At 43.3% G+C, this 24850-nt stretch overlaps 1 protein-coding gene across 2 annotated transcripts in view; it reads left to right on the top strand.

The window, feature by feature from the left end:
• Positions 1-24850, top strand: part of VPS33B (VPS33B late endosome and lysosome associated) — a 792141-nt gene that overhangs the window by 408279 nt on the left and 359012 nt on the right. For both annotated transcript variants that reach the window (XM_086958170.1, XM_086958171.1), the window contains exon 14: positions 15468-15558. In XM_086958170.1, coding sequence (XP_086814296.1) covers positions 15468-15558 — 91 coding nt within the window. The remainder of the gene's footprint in view (positions 1-15467; positions 15559-24850) is intronic.

A 24850-nucleotide genomic window follows, 5' to 3' on the forward strand; every position in this document is an offset into this window, starting at 1 on the left:
ACCGAGGAGGAGAGGTGCAAGATCTCAATCAAAATCATATTCTTCATGAGCACAGTTGGCATGGTAATTTCCAAGGCTTTACTTAAAACAGTGGTAAGTGAGGCAACTTCCTCTGAATCAGGGACAGAGGATAAGGGATATCCCCTTCTGGTGAAGTATCCGAGCTACTTACATTTTATAAATGGGGAGAGGATGTAGCCTTACGGCTAGATCGGTCGACCTCGAAACTGGGGAACCAAATTCAAGTCTCGGCAGGGGCGCTCCTCACCCTGTTGCTCATGTAAAGCGCTCTGATATCCAATGTCTCGGATCTAGTTTGCGCTATATAAGAGTCTTAAAAAATAAATAAATAAATACATTGATGTATAAGCCAGCGTCAGTATTATATTGGGGAAGGAGTTTATCAGCTTCCTGATCATCATCCTTTGGGTGACTGGAGTCCTCTCAGTGACTGAGTGACCCTAAGAGTGGGATCAGGTCAACTTTTCCATCTGGGCAAATCTCTGAATTCTGCCTAGGGAACATTGTTAAAGTTTGCTTTAACCTTGTTTTGCCACACAGATAATTTCCTCTGTTTTCAGCAGCTTCAAGAGCAGTGTCCTAACATGCTGCATGTGCAGCAGCTGCGTCTACTGTGAAGGAGGCTCTGATTTGATGGAGAGTGGCTCGGAGGCCTGAATAAGCCCAGCACAACAAACTGGGATACCAACATGTGCCTCGTCCCAGATCTTGCCTAATAACTAGGATGAGTCTTGCTCGGCGATAGTTGCCGAGACTCTGAATGAAGCTAGGAGCCAGGCCGTTTCCTCAAGGAAGACATGGACTGCTCCTTTCTAAAAAAGCTTCCTGTGTTTTTTATGGAAGTTATTTTAGGGAAACATTTCCTGTCAAGAGACTTACCTTTAGGTGAAGGACATGCTTTGGCAAAACGATTTTAGACCAGGGCATCATGTTCCCTCAAAGGCATCAAAGACACCAGATGACTAGCCCATGCGGGTCTAAAAGGGACATCTTACGACATCTGCAACAAGGCTTCAACGCTGAAACTTTTGGAGTACACATTTGACCTATCGACTGTCAAGATGCTGAGGAATTGCAGCTGTAATGTACTAGGAGAGAGCACCATACCTGTGACTGGATGTGGTGTCCTGAAGCTGCGTGATACCAACTAGTGTGTTGGAAAGATATTTCTGAAGAAAATCTTTGTCAGACCAGTTGAAAGCTGGAAATATTATTATTAAGGTGAGGAATATGCTCAAAGATATATCAATCACATTCTCTGTCTTCTATCTCTTTTTTCCACTCTTTCCCTCTTCTTTCTCATTCTTTCTTCTTTCCTTTCCTCTCTTCCCCTGATTATACCAGCTGATAGTGATACTCTTGGTTGTGGAGTCTGCCTCAGATTTTTAATTTCTATTAATTGATTCATTTTTCTGTTTTTGGCAGATTGCTTCTATCTCTGGATGTATTTGCTATGACTCATTTTTGTATGTCAGCTTCTGATTGCTACCTATCTGTTATCAATTGTATCACTTTTACTTATAATCTGTATCTTCATTTGCTTCTTTATAACAATAAAATTATTTTGAAATGAAAAGATATACCAATCACAAAGCTCCCTGCAAAAAAAGCATTTGATGTTCAGTAGTGTACAGTGATATGGAGGATCATAATATGTTCAGTGAATGCAAAAAACAAACTGTTAATAATTGACTTAGCAGGAGTAAAAAAAGAAAAATGGTCAATCCAGCTCCCTGGTAACCAACTGCAGAGGAGACGTTTGTTATTGCGGCGCTTCAGTGTACTGCAGTATATTGCTTACTCCTAGGACAGTCAGCACATCAGAATCATTCGCCCATGCTTTATTATTCTCACAGTGGTTCTGAGCTGCTGCTCAGGAACAAATAGATGTCTCCTCAGAAAATCTGGGTCAAAGATAGTATCAAGGGTATTATCATGTCACATGTGTGTGATGTCACTTCCGCTACCCCTGTCATTTTGGTGAAGTGATGTCTGTTTGTAAAGGGCAAATAATTCTCCTTGGAGAGGAACTCACATGGGAACAGATTCAAGCATGGACAAGATTTCCTCTATTTCTAGTATCCTTATCTTTGACAGTATTTAATATAACCTCATTGACATTTTGATGAAAACAAATCACACAGATCGAGACTGACTGTAATTAGAATATTTATGAGTTCTCATTAGCCTCAGAACTTTAAAAATCAACTGGTGTTGTTTATTTTAGTGATTGGGATAGAATTTTTATTAGCCTCCGCATTAAATGGGGCGAACGCAGGAAATGGATTACCTTAAGTTTGGGTAGGGTTGTGTTTCATATATGTAAACTATTGAAGTAATACATGGAAAGAGCTTTTTTTCCTTATCTTTGGGTAAGAAGATCCTCTATAGCACAGACCTTGCTGCCCTGTCCCCACTCTTCCATGAGGTGGAAGCAGCGCCGCCTGGTCTCCACACATAGACAGAGTATGGACAGCACTGCCATCTTAGAACTGCCAGATGCGTGGCTTGTGTGGGTGGCTCTATCGTTTTCTGAGCTTCATTGAAGAGCTACTGTGTATCTTTATTAAAGCACATCTCTAGTGGACCAGAAGAACGCACTAAAACAGAGAAATGGAAGCATTAAAGGTGGATACAACACTGCTTGAGAAGCATTGTTCCTTCTGCTCATGAGGCCAACCTCCTTAAGTTTATTCAAACTAAATAAACATATACACTGCTTGCAAAAACCCTACATCTACAGTTCACACTGCAGATTCAATCTGAAATACTTTGCATAGTGTTTACTCACTACAATTTTCTTTTTATAAAAGTGATGCTGTTCTGCATTTTGGCTATTGTTAACTTGGCAGCCTTCCTCAGGCCATTCATAGTCATATGAATTCATCCTTCAAATAACTAATACATTGCTCCCCCTCTTGGGAGAGAGCACCTCTGAGCACAACTGGAGGGGACCGGCAGGTCTTATTCTATAAATCTGAGGGTTAACCAAAAGTTCATTCCAAATGTACGAAAATGTTCTTCCAACAATCACAGTTTATTAAACTCATTGTAAATTCATGATTTAAGTTGAATCACTGGATAGATGGTGTTCACAAAATGTTTTAGATCACTAATGCGTTGTAACACATAATCACACATCCCGATGCATTTCGGGCCACACCCTTCCTCAGGGGATTACTCTGAGCAGAAAACTGTGCAGACATTTCCAGGCTCTCTCCTCCTCCTATGGCTGGGGTCGGGCAGGTGCAGATTTGGGGTCTGGTAGAGGTGGTTGGGGGGCTGTGAGGGTCTGAAGATGAAGATAACTGCACAGAGAGACAGGGCGTCAGACTGACAGGGCGTTGTCCTTCCCGAAATGCATCGGGATGTGTGATTATGTGTTACAACGCATTAGTGATCTAAAACATTTTGGTTAACCCTCAGATTTATAGAATAAGACCTGCCGGTCCCCTCCAGTTGTGCTCAGAGGTGCTCTCTCCCAAGAGGGGGAGCAATGTATTAGTTCCTGCGGATTTTTCACTGTTTGGCCAGACAGCGATTTCCTTTTCGAGCACACTACAGAACTTTATAACTTACAACTTTTTGAACAACAAGCTGTGCGAGTTCCACTCTTCTTTAGTTCATCCTTCAAATGTCATAGATCCTATTGGAGAGCTGTAAAGCCTTTCTGCAGTTCCTTAGTGCATAACATATCTCTTCATATATTGCTACCCACGATCACAAGTCTGCGATAGTGGATAGCACTATATGGGATTCCTAGTAATGGTGATGTTTTGATGTTAAACGATGACCAATGCATGGGTCGCGATCGACCAATGTTCAGAGAATCATATTTGCCAAACAATCCAAGAATCTTAATGGTTCAACTTGGTCATTATATTCATCAATATCACTAGAATCAATGTAACAAAACAGGCAGTGGATAACTGAACGCAAATATCAACTGAGGTGGCGAAGGGAGCTAAAGAATGATGATGATTCAACCAAGATCTGTAACTGGGGGTAAGTGTCTGAAAAGTTTCAGCGATACATCCATCATCTCCTTGTGTTTGCTTTGTTCGTCCTAAGTTGGCAGGGTATGACCAGACGTAGGCCCCTTGCTCACTTTGCCAGTGGATTCAAACTAGCCTGGCTGATGAAGGTTGTTACCCAGAAACCGGTACCAGATGCTTGTTTCCAGTTCAGGGGAGACCTGGCTTGGCAGTTCGGGCTGGACTGTTCCCATGAGGCACAGGGTCAAGACTGCTTTGCATATAGCTGGTCTGAACTGAGGTGGCGAAGTGAGCTAAAGAATGATGATGGATTCAACCCAGAACTGTGACTGGGGGTGAGTGTCTGAAAAGTTTCAGCGCTCCATCCATCATCTCCTTGTTTTTGCTTTGTTCGCCCTAAGTTGGCAGGGTATGGCCAGAGATGGGTCCCTTGCTCACTTTGCCACTGGATTCAAGCTAGCCTGGCTGATGAAGGGTGTTACCCAGAAACCGGTCACATGATGATTCTTTTCGGTTCAGGGAAGACCTGGCTTTGCAGTTCGGACTGGACTGTTCCCCTGAGGCAAAGGGTCAAGACTGATTTGCATAGAGCTGGGTCTGAACTGAGGTGGTGAAGTGAGCTAAAGAATGAGGATGGATTCAACCCAGATCTGTGACTGGTGGGGGTGAGTGTCTGAAAAGTTTCAGTGCTCCGTCCATCATCTCCTTGTGTTTGCATGGTATTAAATAAGTCACTACTCACTTGTGAAACACCCAGCATGTGTCCAGGTAGATATTATTCAAGTTGGCTTAGATTTGTTATTATTATCCTATGTCTCTGTAAATAAAATGTTATTCAGACCGTTGTGATTTTATCAGCAGCTTTCTAACGGCCAAAATCATACTCCTAGAAAGCTGCCATGATGAAGTCCCTTGTAACCCCTTCGATGCTCATGACGGAACGGTTCCGTCATGAGGATCGGTTGAGCTGTGCTCATGACGGAACCGTTCCGTCATGACCACACCTATTTTAAAGGACCCAGCACACCAGGAAAATCTCCGTAGCAGCGATGAGGTTAATATACAATCCTCCTTGAAACGAGAGGACATGAGCAATTACACCCAAACTCATTTCTGCCATATTTAGGCAAATTGTCTTAAAAGGTAGTAGTGGCCCAATTACAATCCATCAAATGCATAGAGAGGGGCCCCACAATTCAAAGGGACAGGGCTCCGTACTAGACTTGACAGTCATAAATAACTACCTTGGAAATCAATAACATTCAATCAACTGGACATGCAAACATCCAATCACCTCACATTATTTTCCCCAGTCTTGAGCGAGTTGAGTGCTGCACAGTAACTTGAATTTTAATATCTTCAAATTTAACAAAAAAAATTATCTTTTAATGTATCAACATTTGTTATAGGATTTCTTTTTTTTTTTAAATATTTTTATTGAAGTATTTTGCATTTATATACAAAGCACGGCATCATTAATACAAACCAAAGATTAGAGGAGAAAAAGTATATACCAATAATTCATAAATCAAAATAGGGAACAATGACTAAATCATCAGCAGGTGAGGTTGATATTTCCAAAAATAAATTAGAACACAAATTAGGTCATAAAAAATACCATTAATAAATGCAACATATATTTTCATATTGATCAACATCAATATTGTATTTGCACCAAATTAGTATTTCTTGTCTGCAGGCAATCCAACATTTCTCATTATTATTCCTCCTTCCATCGAGTTATAGGATCCCATATCATATCCCCCAGCTTCCTACCCTTTTTTCCCTTCCTTGCATATATCACTTTCTCCATTTTATGCATTATTAGTAACTTAGCCAACCATTTATGGAAGGTAGGTGGTACAGGATCTAACCATGCAGAGGCTATGCATAATCTCATGACAGACATAGCAACAAACAAAAATTCCCTCCCACGAAAAGAACGTATATCCTCAACATTTACTCCTAATAGGATAGTTCCTGGGGTTAGAACAATTTCGCTTTCTACAATTTTACTTATAAAATGTTCGATTTCATTTTTAAATAAATCTAAACGGGGACATAAAGCAAATACATGTTCCAAGTCAGCATCCGAGCTTCCACACCTATAGCATGTAATACCCACTAACCCTCCCCATTGAGCTATTTTAGCCGGTGTATAATACAGGTGGTACAGTGTTTTATAGTGTTGAGCCTGTAATGGTGCTGCATATAGTAATGATTTTCCCATTTCTAGAGAGATACCAAAGCTTTCAGAACTAATTGTAAGATTATCCCTCCATTTTTCACTCCACTTTTGATGATCATCTTGTTTTACTTTCATCAATTCAGCATACAATCTTTTAATTGTGCAATCCTCTCCTTTCCGAATAATTTCCATTATAGCATTATGCCTAAATCCCAGAACGCCACCTTTCTTTGCCAGGAGGAAACTCCTGATCTGCAGAAATTTAAAGAACTGCCTTGCTTCTAGGTTATATCTATCTTGCAGATCTTTGAATTGTAGAAAACAATGTTCCCCCCTAATATCTCCAATGTTTCTGATTCCCCTGTTTTCCCACTCTACCATTATAGGTCCCGAGAAAATATCTTGTGGGAGGGTTGGATTATGTAATAATCTCGTATAAGAATTAAATTTTCCCAAGCCAATTTTTTTAGCAAAACTTTTCCAAATTTCGAATGCTGCTATTATTATCTTGAACTTTGTCCTCTTATAATAACTAGCCTCTGTGAATTTCAGGAGAACATCCTTCGCTTCTGTTCCCAAAGTTAGACCGTAGATTGCTAATGATCCATATTTACTCCACTCCTCTCCTCCACTGCCCTGTTCACCTCCCATTAAACCAGCCATATTCTGTAAAGCCGCCGCCCAGTAATAGGATTTTAAATCTGGCACTCCCCAGCCTCCCCTTTCTCTTGGCAATGTCATGTATCTAAGAGCCCTTCTCGTTTTCCCTTTTGCCCAAAGAAATCTATTTAGCATACTCTCTAATTGTTTTAATATTTTATTATCGAAGATAAGCGGTATTGCCCTAAATAGATATAGAAATTTTGGAAGGATAATCATTTTTACTATATTAGATCTTCCCACTATTGATAGGTGTAAATTATCCCATCTATCCAGGTCTTTCTCCACTTTCTTAATTAAAGGGTAAATGTTCCTTTCCACCAAGTTATCCAAGTCTGCCATTATGGTAACCCCTAGATATGTACCTTCTTGTATTACTCGGTTGTCTGAGCATAGAGTATATGAGTTTTTAATTATCTGTGTTTTTGTTGTATTTAATTTGTATCCCGAGATTCTTCCAAATTTCATCGCCTCAAGCTCAAGGTGTTCTATAGCTTCAGATGGGTTTGGAGAGATAACAGCGATGTCATCTGCGTAGGCTAAGATTTTACATTGCCCGATAAGCGTTGTTACTGGTGTTATCATCGCTGATGCCTCTATTTTACGTATAAGCGGGTCCATATATATAGCGAACAATAAGGGTGAACAAGGGCACCCTTGTCTGGTACCTCTTTTTATATGAAATTTTCCTGTGTTTCCACTGTTCACTCGTAATGTCGCTACTGGTTCTAAGTAAAGAGTTTGTATGGCTTTAATAAAACCTTGTTTAATTCCTGTTCTAGCTAGAGCATACCAAAGGTAGCTCCAGGAGACCCGATCGAATGCCTTTTCTGCATCGAGTAACATCACTGCTATCGGGTCCCCTGTGACTGCCGAAACGTCAAATAGAGTTATTGCCTTCCGTATATGGTGGGTGGTTCCTCTCCCTGGTATAAAACCGTGTTGACAGCTGCTAACGATTTTATCTATAATTCTTGCCAGCCTTGATGCTAAGGCTTTAGAGAAGACTTTTGCATCTGCATTAAGTAGGATTATAGGCCTGTACGAGCCTGGTTCCTCCGGTTTTTTACCCTTTTTTAATATTACGACCACTTCTGCGCCCCCCCATGATTTAGGCGATGTTATGCCCAGTTGTGCATCTTGCATCACCTTCACTATTTCTTCTCTCAAGCAGTCCCAGAATACTTTATAAAATTCAATGGGAATTTGATCAGGACCTGCTGCTTTACCTGAGGGTAGGTTCCATATCGCCTGCTTTATTTCTTCTAACTGCAGCTCTTCTTCCAACCCATTTGCTTCCTCTTCCTCTATTGGATCTACAGGGATATCCTCGAGATACTCCCTCATTTCTTCCTTATCTTTTAGCGGGTCCCGGCCGTGTGACTCGTCATCATATAACTTCTCGTAAAATATCCTAAAAACTTCTCTTATTTTAGTCGAGTCTGTGTGTATCATACCCGCGGCGTCCCTAATTTCCCTCACTATGCCTACAGATTCTTGTTGTCTTGCTCTAGTAGCCAGTATCCTACCCACTGACTCACTCAGCTCATAACACTTCTCCCTTTTAGTGTTATAAATTTTCGCCGCTTTACTGGCAATTTCACCCTCTGCCTCGCCTTTGGCTTTTACTAGCTCTACCCATGCTTTTTCGATATCCCGCCCCGACACCACACAATTTTCTAGATTTTCTTCTGCCATCAAGACATTCGAAGTTAATTCCAGATTCCTCAACTGAGCTTGTTTCCTTTTATAAGAATTATAGCTCATCGTTTCACCTCGTATCCCAGCCTTAAAAGTGTCCCAAACAACTCCCATTTCTGCTGTGTCTTTGTTAAACGAAAAAAATTCAGTAATCCATTTGTTCATGTATTCTATATAGTTCTCATCTTTCAGTAGCTCTCTTTCAAAACTCCAGTTCGTGTGTTGTCTAGTACTTGTTTTTGTTGTTATAGTAAGTACTAGAGGATTATGGTCGCTTAGGACTCGTGGCAGCCTTTCAATCTTCGAGTCAGCACTGCTTGTACTTGAAATGAAAAAATAATCTAATCTTGCACATGTTTGGTGCGGTGCACAGTAATATGTGTACCCTTTATTATCCAATATCTTTTTCCCCCATACGTCTGAAAGAGCATTGTTTAACACCAAACTATGTAGCGCCTGAAATACTTTTTTTTTCCTACCGCCATACTTTCCAAAAGAACCCAGTCCTAATCCGTCCGCACCATTAATATTAAGATCACCTCCCAATATAATATTTGGTGCCCAAGTTGCTAATTCAACATCTAGGAATTGAAATACATCAGGATCGTCCTCTGTTGATCCATATACATTTACCAATGTTTTCCACTCTCCATCAATCCAGCACTCAACCATAGCCCATCTTCCCCATTTGTCTTGTGCTTTCTTTCTAGTTAGAACATTATTATTCCTAGCTAGAATAGCTACTCCTCTTTTTTTGACCCCTTGGCTTGAGTGAACTAGTACCTTAAATCCTAACTGTGACAGAACATAAACTTGTGTTGTTATTATATGAGTTTCCTGGATATATACAAAGTCTAAATTCACTTGTTTCAGCATTAATGCTACTTTCGCTCTCTTTTGGGGGTCATTTAGCCCACAAACATTCCAGGTTGCAATTCTAATCCCCATTATCCATGTTCTCCCATTTCCTTTCCCTACTACCCTCTCTACTGTACATTATTTGCATAGTGATTCTCCATTTCGTTAACTTTTGATCAGCGTTGCTTATTGTATTACTTCCTGTCCTTTTTCTCACCCCCGCCTGTTCCCTGTGACCAAAGAATATTTTTTTAACCTCTTCCTTTTTTTTCCTGCCGTGCCCTGTTCCCCGTGTGGTTCCCACCCCCCACCCCCTCCTCTTTCCCCTCCCACCCCACCCTTTCCCTTACTGGCAAATAGGTCAATCCTGACCTATATGTGACAGCCGTGCCCTCCCAGGGGAGTCTTGCCCGGCCACCCCCCGTGCTAGAACATTCTCAGAATATAATCACGTCATCTTAAAAATGAAAAAAAGAAATAGAAAAGGCTCAGTTATCTCTTTGAGATAGAAGCTACTTGTTTTGTGGTCTCTGTACGGTCCAATTGTCCGTTTCGTTCTCTATGTCTTCTTTCTTCTCGAAGATAGGTCAAGTATTCTTGAGCAACAATTTCCGAAAAGAAAGTTCTGAACTGTCCATTGAGCCCCACCCTCAAGCGAGACGGGAACAATAAATAAACTTCACAGCCTAGATTCTGGAATGGTACTATAAGTTGCCGCATCCGCCATCTTCTCTCAACTGTTGTGTGGCAGAAGTCTGGGCGGGCAAAGAAGGTTATATCTTTATATGTGCGTTTCTTAGTAGGTTTAGCTTTCATAATCACTTCCTCCCTTAGCAAGTAATTTCCTACATAGACAAGGATTGCCCTTGATCTTGCACCCGCATTGCCTTTTTTCTGTACTAGTGGGAAGCGATGTGCCCGTTGCACTTCTTTATCCCAATCCCATGTGTCCATTTCTGGGAACGCACCTTTCAGCAGTTCTATAACAAAGGCTCTCGTATCACCCCCTTCTTTGCCTTCTTCCACTCCTAAGAGTCTTATATTATTTCTCCTCTGACGGTTTTCAAAATCTTCCAGTTTCCATAAAATATCAGATTCAGTTTTTCCCTGGGTCTGTCTGAATTCCTGTATATCCGCCATTTCATCCTCCATTTTGCCAGTTCTCTGTTCTACCTCCGCTAGTCTACCTGTTACTTCAGAGTACATGTCCTGTAGATTGTGAAGAGATTTCTGTATTTTTTTATTAGCCCGCTTGGCTCTTTGACTTTCCTGTCGTGCTTCTCCTTGCATTTGTTTCATTGTGGCAAGTAAGATGTCGAATCTGTCCTTGTTCGGGTCACTTTCGGCCCCCTCAATTGTATTAGATATTTCTCTTGCCGGCATCATTCCCTTCTTACTCCTACTCGTGCTCTCGCTCTTTTTGCTTACTAGAGTTCTTCCTCGGTATTTACCCTTGACCTTGTGGCTTTTACTTTTATTTTTAGGTTGTAGATCTTTTTTTACCTTCCTCTTTTTTAAACATAGAAGATCGTCCGTCTCTTGTGAATCGCTTATTGAATAATCTTCCATCTCCGCAGAAGTAGTGGATGGTGAGTCTGACCCTTCTCCCTCCTCCTCTTCCTCACTCTCCTCCTCCTCCTCCTCCTCCACCTCCTCCTCCTCCACCTCCTCCTCCTCCACCTCCTCCTCCTCCTCCTCCGACAACTCGCTGTTGACACTATAGCCACTGCCCTCACTATCCTCTTTGTTCAGTGGCGTTTTTAACAGGGATACATTTTTTATTTGGCTGTTACCGCTGACCTTATTCTTATTCTTATTCTTATTCTTGTTCTTTTTCTTTTTCTTGGGAATTGCTCCTTGCTTAGCTGCCTCTACCTCTGCCTTTTGTGGCATTTGCGATTTAGTTGTGTCAGTGCCAATGCCGTTTGATCCTACCGTGACGCTAATGGTAGACTCGTGAATATCACATCCTTCTGGGCCTTTTGTAGCTTTTGTGGCCTCAGGAACTCCTGGCGCTATTCTAGGCTCTTTAATGAAATCCTCTAATTTATTGCTCAAGACATACCCCATAGCACCTACTTTGTTGAATATATCCCTAGCTTCATATGCATCTTTTTCATTTACCCTGTTACTCTCATGAGCCATATCCATATCCATGTCCACAGTTGCTAAATCCAAATCCATATTCCTAGCATCTGTATTGCCTTTAGCACCACCTTCAAATGCCTCTTTTTCCTTATTTTCCTTGTTATTCGCGCTTGCTGCTACAGTTTCGGTTCCTTCACTGGCCCTGTGCCTCATGTGCCTGCTGTCTAACCCATCTACTCCATCTGCGCCCCCATTACCTGGCATTGCTCTGTACTCGCTGCCTCCACCTCCACCTCCAATGCCAGCGCCGCCTCCTTCCTTGTGAGGGATTACCTCCAGTTCCTGTTTCTTTGCTTCTACGATTTTAGCCCCGCCCCCACAAGAGTCTCCGCCTACAAAAGCTTCCCGGCTCAGACGCTCTGTAACTTCAGTCAGAGCAGGATAGTCGCGCTTGCCCTCCACCTCCGCCTCAACCTCCCGCTGAATGGAGACTTCAGTGAGCGCCGATGCTCCATGTGCTTCATCCGCTTCGTGCGCTTCAGGATTATTCCTCTCCTTGTGCGCCGTAGTTTCTGCAGCCTCCGTTTGTGCGCTTACGGACGTCTCTGCCCCCTGTGTTGCAGCGAGTGAGTGCATCTCAGTCGGTCCGCTCGTTGCTCCACTCGATCCGCTTCCAAGCGACTGCTGGGTCAGGAGGGCTCTGCCTGCCTCTGCTGCATCGTCATGCGTCCCGTCGGAGCTGGATCCATGTCCCCCCTGCACCGAGTCCGCTCCTGCAGCAGTCCCGGTTTCCAGCGCTGTGGGCTCCATCTCGGCACCCTCAAGATCTGTTAATATAGTTGCTTTTGCTGTAACTGCTGATGAAGATGTACAGTACGATGATCCCTTTGCCTGAAACGACTCAAAGATCAAAGGCTGCCGCAGTATTGCTTCTGTTGCAGTATCCAGCACAGGTAAGTCCTTGCGTCGCTCCTCCTTTCTCCTTAAACTTGCTAGGAGCCGCTCTTCCTCCCTTCTTTTAGCTGCCTCTCTTCGTGTCTGCGCCCTTTGCTGCGCCTTCGTTTGTAACTTCAGAGTTGGTGTTCCAGGGTCACTGAATAGTTCTGCTTCTTCTTCTTCTTGTCTCTGTTTCTGTTTCTGGGTAGTCCTCAGTACCTTGGGGGCCATGACACGTTTAACAGCCCTCCAAACCTCTTGGCACGATGCTAGCCGCTCCTTAGCGTTTGAGAGCACCTTAGATAATGTCTTAGAAAATGCTCTGGACAGCCCCGCATGCCATCTGTCTCTCGGTGCGGGTGCAGATGACACACTTAATACGCTTAATACGCTCGCCTTATTCAGATTTTCAGCCAGCATGTGTCTACCTCCTCTGGTGCAGCCAGCCAAACAAGCTCGTACGTGCTCCTCCTTAGCCCATCCAGAAAGTCCACTGTCCAGGAAGACCTCCAACCTGCCACCAATGTGCCCTCGTGGTCACTTAGAGAAAGTTTTTTCCAAGAAACTGAGCCATGCCAGTGTGATTGACCATGTAGATAGCTATAGTGCAGGAGAGTGGCCGAGTGCAGCTACCTCTACGGACTGTCGGCAGCCATCTTGTTATAGGATTTCATACATTTTAATTTCCATAAATATAAAAACAAGAAATAAACATGTACATAAAAATCGCACAAATACAGCAATGTAAAGGAGAGAAAACATACAAGCCAATCACATCTGTCATTAAATTGAGTTCATTTGTAGGAATCACAAAACCACATAGCAGATACCAATTTATTTTCTAAAGTGATCAAACGTTCCTCAAATTTAACACTATGCGTTGACGCATTTCAGTGGTTGTAAAAATATAAAAGCACCTTCTTCAAGACAACAAGTATATTCCCCTCCTAAGAATATAGCTGTCTAGAAAATACGGTGAGGAGCACTCGGATTGTGAAAATTGCGGAAATATGCTCAACTTGAACAAATTGCCATATGCATGATAAATGTGCCAAAGTCACACCTGACTCCCTCTCACGGGCTCCCTTTCATAGGAGCTGCTCTGGATTCAGTGCAGTTTCAGGCCTATTCTCTCGAACAACGAGTCCAGGATATTCAGGATATGCAGGCTAGAGTTCTTAAGAATATCAAGAACGACCATACCCAAGTTATTCTAGTGGCTCCAAACTGTGCCTGGAGAATATGGTATCCTGAACTCCTGAGCTTGAGCATCTGTCCTCCTGTCAGGCAGCCCCTTTTGGAGTATCTTCTGTTTCAGCAGCCGGACAGGGTACTGCGCTCGAACCTGTCCATGCCACCTTCGTACATGGAGATTGAGCAGCAACAGTTTAGGATGTTTGAGCTCCCTCCTGAAGTGTGCAATGTCTTTCTGGAAGCCAGGAGTTCTTCCACTAAAACTATTTATGCCTGCTGATGGGGCAGGTTTGTGGCCTGGTGTACGTCTAAGTTGGTGGACCCTCTGTCTGCACCTTTGTCAGAAGTTTTCTTGTTTGTTCTCTCCCCAGCCGTGCAAGGCTTTTCTTTGGGTACATTCAGAGGTTATCTGTATGCCATTTCCGCCTTTCTACGGTTGACAGGCCATCCTTCCTTGTTCCAGCCACCTTTTGTGACTAGGGACCAGGGGCCAGATGTAGGTAAGTAACATTTACCGAATCTTAATTACCGAAAATTACCGAATTTTACCGATTCGGTAATCAAGATTCGGTAAATGTGAGGGGTTGGTATGTAGGGAATTCAGATGTTCCCTTTTACCGAATCGGTAAAATTCGGTATTTACCGATTCGGTAAATACCGAATCGGTAAAGCCTATTGATTCCTATGGGCTTCAAAGCCCATAGGAATCAATAGGCTTTACCGATTCGGTATTTACCGAATCGGTAAATACCGAATTTCACAAGGGTGCAGGGGGTGTCACTTTGACACCCCCTCACACCCCCTAAACAGGCGTGGGTGCCATGTGGCAGGCATACATGCCCTAAGGGCAGGTCTGCCTGTCACATGGCATAGGTGTGCATGCACACATGTGCATGCACACCGGAATCGGTATTTCACCATGAGGTTTTATTTCATGGTAAAATACCGATTCTGTAAGGCCTCTGGGACTCAGAAGAGTCCCACCTACATATGTAAAATACCGAATCGGTATGAATACCGATTCGGTATTTTACAGATTCGGTAACTTTACCGATTCGGTAAATATACCGAATCGGTAAACAAGGTCCCCCTACATCTCATTGACCCATTTACCGGTCGGTAACGGCCGAAATCGGCCGTTACCGACCGGTAAAGGCCACCTACATCGGGCCCCAGATGTATAAGGCTTTTTTGCAGTCGCACACAGGTTAATTTGCAATCTGGCCTTTTGCAACTGTAAAAATGCTTTCTACAATGTACAAAAGGCAATTTGTGATTTGGTAACTTGCGTCCCTTCTAAATACCAAATCAGAATGGTATGTATTAATGTTTTGCAACCAAATTCCCTTGGTGACACCTTCCCCTTTGAGAATGTTGAAAAAATATTTTTTAAGAGCAGGCTCACCGACTACTGCCTGCTCTTAAAAAATTTAATTGCAAAGTTTCAGTTTTTCTTTTTAAACGGATACCGTTTTTCTTTAAGGAAAACGGATGCATTTAAAAAAAAAAAAAGATTGCTTTCTTAAAAAGCAATCACGAGCATGGTGGCCTGCATTTCTGTGATGACTGTGGTACCTAATGGGTCAGAAACTGTAACCTACCTCATTAATATGCATTAGGTAGGTCTATTTGCGACCTACTCGAAATTGCTAATAAAACTTATGAGTATCCTACATTAGGAATACTGATTTCCTAATTGCGTTCTGGAGAGAATATATTGATATCAAATTATGAATGTCTTTTTGATTGCATGGAATCTGACAACATCCTTGATGATGTTTTGACAAGAACGTTCATTATGTAGTTGCTATTATTTTCCCCCATAGAAACGTCGAGCAATGGATGTAAAGCAGATGAAGACCTTTGTTGCAGAGGAGCTAAAAGGGTTAAAGCAGGAGCACCGTCTACTTAGCTTACGTAAGAATCTATTGAATTAACAGTTATAAAACGAAAAATGTAACCTTTGATGGGTAACTGCCCTCGTCCAAGAAATAAATATGCATGATTTAAGTTGTTAGCTTTGATACACCCACAAATAAGTTCTCATTTAATAAGTGACATAACCTTTCAAGAAGCAATGTTCCTTCTCAAGACGTAAGTTTTGTTTTACAAATGCATATTTTGCAAGCAAGCAGTATCTCTGCATTCTACCCTGATATTTGATAACTTGTTGGTGACTGGGACCGAAATTGAGGCAGACTTTGCTTCTGAAAAAGAATGGCATCACCAAGTGACATTTGAAACATCTCTCTGGGTTTTAAGTTGGAGACATCACTCTGGGGTCTGTCATTGGGCTCTCTTATTGATATTCTCTAGCAAAGGTAATGGTATATATGTATGTGTTGGGTTGCAGGTACTATCAAATCTGTGTGAGAACACCTAGGGAATTAAACCAATATTTATTTTCCTTTACTCCTCCCACCCGTAAATTAGGGATAGCGATATGTCCCTTGCTGTGAGAATATACATTTGCTACAAAAAAAGAACCCTTGTGGCAATGCTTTTAATAGTTCTCAGAATTAATTACAATATTGTTGTGAAACCAACCTCATGTAAATATTGTGCTTCTTGGATTATAAACCGAGAACACATGCAGATGTTTTAAAAATGGTTAAAAATTAGTTTCACTGAGCCTTCATCAGAACAATGTAGGCAATGTCTTTTTGTAAGCATTTGAATTTTCATGGCTTTCCTTTTGCCTGATTCCACGTATTCTCTATTAATGGGAGGCTGGATTTAGAAACTATTGTGCCTCTTTCATTCCGTTTTTTTTCTTTATGAAATGCTGTATCACTAGTTAAGATACAGATGTTTGATGAAAACTTCTAACTGGCATGCTGGGCTTGAGTAGTCTTACAGTCATATGGAACTAAATCCCCAAATTTCTTATTTTGTATTATTCATTTCTCTTAATGCGTCTTTTATCTCTTGATTTTCTTTTGGGGGGAAAATCACTGAGTGTGCCTATTGCACTTTGAATGGACTGGATGTCTATTTCTTTTGTGTAGACACAATTGCCCCAATACTGGCAAGCTAAAACACCCATCATATGCACCCACTGTAAAATATATTAAGTTTAAAATTCTGCATCCTCCTTCCACCCACATCATAAAAACCTTCCAACACAATTGACTTTGAAAGTTTGTAATGCTCAATTAACATACACAACGTTGCAAATTACTAACTGTATCCGCAAATGAATCCGTATGAGTAGAGGATGCTTGCAATAACTCTATCCACAACCCCCCACTCAGCCCAACAGTATCTTCTGTCCATCTTCCCACTTACATCACCTACCTGAGTAATCCATGAACATGTAATATTGCTGGTAACCTTACCTCTGTATGCACTTCTCTCTTGTCCTATGCCATATACATTATAACCAATTAAATGTCCTTCCAGGGCTCTACGATAGGCTTTGTCTAACATGAAGCTCACTATAAATAAATAAATGCAATTCCGAATACATGAGTATCATAATATGCTGTTTATTTAAATGTGATCACTATTATCCTTTTTAGATGTGCAGCAGAGTAATGTGTTTACTTGTGAAATTCTTTTTCAGTAAGGGCATCCTTCCATATTTGTTCTCTATGAATATCTTCCTAACTACAAGGCAGGTACCAGGACCAATTTCTATTGAAAAAGGAAAAGTATTGTTTGAAAAAATTGAATCGTAGATCAAAACAGGAAATATTGATCTCTGCTCCTTTACATTTCTTAGCACCACAGTAGCAAACGTTATTCGTTTGATAGACGAATCTTATTCTGCTCTGATTAATGCTCACTCAATAGGAAAGATTCCATTATTCCTCACTAAGTGTATTTTATTATTCACTGAGGCCATTTGCCTCCAGCTCAGAGTAGGAATTAACCTTCTCCCACTAAACATCTAGATGAATGATTCTGGGCGGATTAGGACATTGGTTAGTTGTCACGTTCCATGCCTGAATAAAACAGGCTTTGGATAATTTCTGTGGATTTTAACAACCTGCCTACTCAGTATTTCACAAAGCCAGTTGGTTAGGAGGCTTTTATCTGTGGTATGAAAGTCCATCAGATCCACATATGGCACATGTTGCAGAACATAGTAACATTTTTCACATGTACACTCTTCCCAGAGACCTTTCTCAAATTATGGGACTCTGGGTCTGATTTAGAGTTTAGCGGACAGGTACTCTGTCACAATTGTGACAGATATTCCATCCACCTTATTACAAGTGCCATAGGATATAATGCACTTGTAAACACTTGTAATAAAGCAGACAGGATATTTGTCTTGTTTGTAACGGAGTAACCCATCCACCAAAGTATAAATCAGGCTCTTTGTTTTGTGAGGATCTGAGCACTCACTTTATTCATTGCTGTCCTTTGCCATGGTCTGATCAATTTATTCAGTGGTTTTGTCATTTGCATACCATTAATTGCCTTTGGGTGGGCAAATACAACTCTCCAACTACCTGTTTGAACTAATAGGAAAGTTACAGCAACTGCATTTAAATAACCCTCTTAGTCTACCATTATTTATCTTGCTGGACAATATTATATGTTTAGTTATTTGCTAACTTTAATTTATTTCAAGAAAAGGTATGCAATTACAGTAGTTTCTCTCTTTTTCTGGGGTAAAGAGATATATGATAGTGCACTCTGGTTTGGACATTTTGAAATGTGAATGACTATCAGGATGGAAATGCACATGTCCCAGAACGCCGGCTGCTAAGGAATGTAACAAAGTAGTGTGTTGTCCTAAAGGAGCTAGTTGGTCAATAAAATAAACATCTATAAACCCCACAAACATTTTCCATTGTCCAAAAGTATTTTACCTTCGGCCTTTTCCAGCCAAAAAGCTATCACTTCTCTGGAACAGGAAGAGGCTTGACTGCTTATTTCAAATTCATCTCTAATGCAGGAACCCAGGGAAAGATTACTAATCTCTTGTTGATGTACGATTTCTATCTAGCCGTTAGAATGAAGATCACTGCTTGAGGCTCATAAACCTATCTGCTGGTAGGTAAACGTTATGTGCAATGTCTGCTGGGCTGCGTTCTTATATTTGTACCCCAGTAATTACTAAAATGATGGCTATCTCGTTAATGGCTGGAGTGGTGTCTCCTAAGTTGAAGGTATAAACTGAGAAACCATCACTAGGTCCAGGGGGTCTTAAAACAGTTATTGGCCTATTACAATTTTTGTACGACATGTTATTGTTAAATGTAATGAGATGCTGAATTGCCATCAGTCAGATTTTGATCTGAGTTACAAAACAGAGTATACCCCCGTTGTTGCTTAGGATGATATTCTCTTTTAGGCTGATAGGGGCAAACTGTCTTCTCATTATACTAGACCCCTTAGCAATCTTTGACACTGGTCAGCACACCCTTTGGTCTATGATCTCATATCAATGAGAGGTAGTGAGCATGTCTTAAGGTGTTGCGAGATGTAAGACTAAAGTTTTTCATATCTTCCATCCTTCCAGTTGTCTGTTGGGTATAACAGAAGTCATACCTGTCTTTTCCTTTACTTAATATTTCTCTAAGATCCCTATTGGATTTGATGTGATGCTAGGGTCTACATTTTCATTCCAACACTGATTTCTCCATGAAATGTTTGAACTGGGTGTATGACTCACTTAATAGCAGTGGTCTTAAGTTATAACGTTTGACTCTCTTGGCCAGTCTACACAATATTGTCAAAAGAATTCTAATGTGGCCATGTTCATGCTTGGAAAGGTTTGTACAGATTGACATAACAGGCTAAAATTAAGTGCCCTCATAAATACTTTTCCAAATGAAGTTCAACAGAATCAAAGCAACAAAGAGCTTATTTATCCTCTGTAATATATGTGTTGTTACTGGTAATTGTTATTCTCTTCTGAAGGCTACTTCTAACCGCCATAGAATATCCTGTATTTACCACACTGGACATATAGAATTATTTAGCAGTGCTCCCGCATGCCAAGTTCAAGTTCAAGTTCTAGTTCAAGTTTGGCATTTATATAGCGCACTACTTACCCATAGGGTCTCAAGGCGCTTGAGGAGGGTGGGGGATTACTTATCAAATATCCAGGTTTTGAGTTGTTTTCTGAAGGAGAGGTGGTTTTGAGTAAGGCGGAGATGGGTGGGGAGGGAGTTCCAGCTTTTGGTCGCAAGGTAGGAGAAGGATCTTCCCTCCATGGTGGATCTGCGGATGCGTGGTATTGTGGCGAGGGCTTGGTTGGACGATCGGAGTTTGCGAGAGGGAGTGTAGAAGGAGAGGCGTGTGTTGAGGCATTCGGGTCCAAGGTCATATAGTGCTTTGTGCGCGTGGGTGAGGAGACGAAACGTTATTCTTTTGCTGACGTGGAGCCAGTGGAGGTCTTTCAGGTGACTGGAGATGTGAGCTCTGCGGGGGACGTCTAGAATGAGTCTGGCTGAGGCATTTTGGATACGTTGGAGCTTTTTCTGTAATTTGATTGTGGTTCCGGCATAGAGGGTGTTTCCGTAATCAAGTCTGCTAGTGACCAGTGCGTGGGTGACTGTCTTTCTTGTTTCGGTGGGGATCCATCGGAAGGTTTTTCTGAGCATTCGTAGAATGTTGAAGCACGAGGAAGAGACGGCGTTGACTTGTCTGGTCATCGATAGGGAGGAGTCTAGGATGAAGCCCAGATTACGTGCGTGGTCCGTAGGTTTGGGGGCGTTTCCCAGAGCCGGTGGCCACCATGAGTCATCCCAGGCGGAGGGGGATGATCCTAATATGAGGACTTCTGTTTTGTCCGAGTTCAGTTTAAGGCGACTTTTCCTCATCCATTCGGCCACTTCTTTCATTCCTTCGTGTAGATTCGTTTTGGCGGTGTTTGGGTCTTTGGTAAGGGAAAGGATCAGTTGGGTGTCGTCTGCGTAGGAGATGATGTTGAGGTTGTGTTTGCGAACGATGGATGCGAGGGGGCTCATATATACGTTGAAGAGTGTGGGGCTGAGTGATGATCCTTGTGGTACGCCGCAGATGACTTCGGTGGCCTCTGATTTAAAAGGGGGGAGTCGGACTCTTTGCGTTCTTCCGGCGAGGAATGAGATGATCCAGTCCAGTGCTTTTCCTTGAATTCCGATGTTGCTGAGGCGGTGAATAAAGGTGCTGTGACAGACTATGTCGAAAGCTGCAGAGAGGTCGAGAAGGATGAGGGCAACTGTTTCTCCATTGTCCAGTAGTTTTCGGATGTCGTCTGTTGCTGCGATGAGGGCGGTCTCGGTGCTGTGTTTGGCACGGAACCCAGATTGTGATATGTCGAGGGATTTGTTGGATTCGAGGAAGGCGGCGAGTTGACTGTTGACAGCTTTCTCGATGACTTTGGCAGTGAATGGGAGGAGCGAGATTGGTCGGTAGTTTTTAAGTTCAGTGGGGTCTGCTGTGGGTTTCTTCAGGAGGGCGCTGAGATCGGCGTGTTTCCAGCTTTCTGGGAAGGTAGCGGAGTTGAAGGAACTATTGATGATGTCGCGAAGGTGGGAAGCGATGATGGAGTCTGCTTTGTTGAAGATGTGGTGGGGGCATGGGTCGGTAGGTGATCCTGAATGGATGGAGTTCATCAGGCGGATGGTGTCTTCAGTGGTGACTGGTTTCCAGGTGCAGAGGTTGTTAGGAGGGGGATTAGGTTCTGAGGTGGGTGGGGTGGTCTGGTCACCTGACTGGTTTTCAAAGCTGTTGTGTATGTCGGCGATTTTGTTGTGGAAGAATGAGGCTAGGGAGTCGCAGAGGTACTGGGAATGAGTGATGTCATTGGTGCCGCCTGAGGGGTTGGTGAATTCTTTTACTATGTTGAACAGTTCCTTACTGCTGTGGGCGTTTTTGTCGAGTCAATCTTTGAATGCTGTTTTCTTAGTGGAACGTATTAGTTGATGGTGTTTACGGGCGGCGTTCTTGAAAGTGGCTAGGTTTTCGGTGGATGGGTTTCTTTTCCAAGCTTTCTCGAGGGTGCTTCATGTCTTCTTGGATTTTTTAAGTTCATCGTTGAACCAGGGGGCTTTCTTGAGGTTTAACTTGGTAGGGTTGTTTTTAAGTGGTGCTAGTTCGTCAGCGCTGCGGGTGATCCATTGTGCCAGGTTGGTGGCTGCTTGGTTTGGGTCTGATGAATAGGCAGGGGGGTATTGGTGGAGCGATGTGAGAAGCTGGTCGGTGGTGATTTTGTTCAAGTTTCTGCAGGGAATTTGTTGTGGGTGGTTGCGGGACGTGGTCTTTTTGTATTCGAAGTGCACGCAGCTGTGGTCTGTCCAATGGAGAGCTGTGGTGTGGTTGAAGGATATGTATTTGCTGGATGTAAAGATTGGGTCGAGTGTGTGTCCGGCACAGTGGGTGGGGGTGTTCACAAGTTGTTTGAGTCCAAGATTTGCGAGGTTGTCCAGAAGGGTGGTACTGTTGTTGTCGTTGTTATTTTCCAGGTGGAAGTTGAGGTCGCCAAGTAGAATGTAGTCCTCTGAGGGGAGGGCGTGTGGGCTGATGAAGTCAGTGATGTCATCACAGAATTGTGTGCGGGGTCCTGTTGGCCTGTAGATGAGGGTGCCTCTGAGTGTGGTCTTGGGGTCGATGTGGATCTGGAAGTGGAGGTGTTCGGCGGTTGCGAGGTTGTCATCGGAACTGGTTGTGATGCGAATGGTGTTCTTATGAACAATGGCAATTCCTCAGTAAGTGGCGTTGTGTGGCTTTGCACTGACCCCATACTGCCCTAGAAGTGACGGAGCAGAGCTGCATTTAAGCTCTGCCCCAGCATGCTGACATCAGTTCTTTTGTTTTCATGCTTCCCGGCGCAGGTCCCAAGCTAGGCTCCAGACTTTTAGATGTTCCCCCAAAAACTACAAGATTCAACCTATCACATGATTGCAAGAAGCAGATGTCAGTCACAGATCCGCATGTTGTGTGCCTTTGGTGCCTGGTCTCTGGACACAACTCTTAAGTTGTGTGATAAATGCACCCGAATGTGATTTGAGACCAGGAGATGAAGCGTTACGTTGCCGCACACAAGCTGTTTTGAACTTGGCACAGATCCTGCTGCAAGTTGTGAGCCTTGACCACATCCTGCTACACTGACTCCAAAGAGAAGCCGTGACATTGTCGAGATGTAAGTGGCACTCCATCGTGGTCTCCTGCATCGAAACAGATTCCCCAGTTGGTTCCGTTGAGCCTGAGTTTATCAGGCCTTTGGCAATCCTGCAGGAGTTCACGGCTTCAAAGAGGCCATGCAGCCAACTTTCATTGCACTTCCAGCTCTCGCGGCATGCCTGTGGGCCACACGGAACTGCAGGAGGCTGTGTCGGGTTAGCGCTGGCAAATCCCTCCAGGCAGGTCCCTTTCAGGTGCTGTGTGCCCCCTGGGGACATGTTTCTGGCCCTGCATCGGCTCCGGTACAGATTTGCTGGAAGACGATGAGAAAGGTAGGGGGTGGGGCAGAGGGGTACCAAAATCAGCCCCATGTTATGAGTCTGATGGGTGTCGGATGCTGTGCTGCATCGGCGGCATGAGTGAGGGTTGACTACTTAATTGAACCAAAAAAAAAAAGAAACTCCTGCGGCCTGACTCTGGTGCCCCCTTCCCCCGCCCTGCTACTGGGACACGAGTTGTGGAGCCCCCGGTATGTGAACTACTAGGGAACCCAACAGGCCTTGTGGGGGGTGCACTGTTCGTACCCATCCCTGACTGAAGCTGCATGTCACTGGCTGCTGTGCTGAATATCTGTAGGGAGACCCCGGTGTCTACCCCCACACATAGGAGTTTGAATCCTGGACACACAGTACAAGGCAGGAAGAGGGGCTTCTAGGATACTCCTTGTCTGTGCCCCGGAGAGTGTTAAGCCTGCCTGCTGCTGCACCAAAGAGTGCCATTGCCCCAGTATCTGTAGGAGACTGAGAGTTGATTGGGCCCCCCACTTTTGGTTCGACACCATTTATGTGCCTGTAAGCCACAACCTTCGTGTAAGGTGTGCAGGGTCAAAATTGTACGCACAACTACTGGTAGAGGCAGTATGAGAAAAGATAAGATAGCTAAGCTCACACAATCCAACAAAACTGACAATTACACCCAGATTGTCGCTCCAATGGGAACATGGGGGAGTCATGTTCTGGAGCTGCTGGCCTCCCCCAGTGTCAGTCCAATCAAAAGACCCCATCTTGTCTGACCTTATGCCGGCCATCCAATGCACACGCATGGAACTAGTCACAAATGTATTCTGTGGCCATTGATGTTACCTTGTTGCATGTGGATCTGCGCGGAGTGGCAGACTATGCAACTAATATGGAGGGACTGTGGCAGACCTGCAGACGTAGGTTGCGTCCTTATGTGAAAGGGTATGCTTACTTCAAAAATTGACTATCCGCATGGAGGACCAGGTCAAAGATGCAGAGGGTCCCTCCAGCAGGAATAACCTCAGTTTCACTGGGTTTCCTGAAAAAGCAGAGGAACAGTCTGCAGAGCGATTCCTCCAAGAGTGGATCAGTGAGGTTATGTACCCACAGTCCCTGTCCAAGTTCTTCATGGTGGAACGAGCACAGCGGGCACCTGGGCCGTCTCCTTGTCCTGCTGCCCCAAGGGTCATTATTGCCCGGATGTTTAATTATAGAGACAGAGATGCAATACTACAACACATTCATGCGAAATGCTAACTGAATTACAAGGGCCATCCGATCTCGTTGTTCCTGGACTATACTACAAAGGTCTAGGAACAACGAAGAACCTTTTTAGCAATCAAAGGGAGGCTCCGAGATCACAACCTGTGCTATAGCTTGATGTTCCCTGCAAACCTCTGAGTACTATACCAAGGAAAGGTACACTTCTTCTCCTCGGCATTGGGTGGACATGCTCCCGGAGCCCATCTTCCAATCCTCTGGGGTCGCAGGCTCAAACTCCTCTGGGACAAAGTGCAGATCCTCATGACAGAGACGTTGAGTTGCAAAACCCTGAATGCTCCTCCACCCACCTCTGCTCATACATGAGGACCAATATGGGTTTATTACTAAGAGGAACACAATGTTAAATCCAACAAGATTATTTAACGTTCTCCAGGCTCCTGAAATACAAGAGGGCCAGTGTGCGCTTGCATTGCTTGACATAGAACAAGCTTTTGATTCAGTAGTGGGGACGTACATATGGCAGGTTATGAGAAAAATGGGATTTGGACCCAAATTCATTTCATGGGTTAAACTCTTGTATACTGCACCAATCACCAGAGTCAAGACTGGTGACTGTCTCC

The sequence above is a fragment of the Lissotriton vulgaris genome, chromosome 2_1 (genome assembly GCF_964263255.1).
Source record: "Lissotriton vulgaris chromosome 2_1, aLisVul1.2, whole genome shotgun sequence".
NCBI lineage: Eukaryota > Metazoa > Chordata > Amphibia > Caudata > Salamandridae > Lissotriton > Lissotriton vulgaris.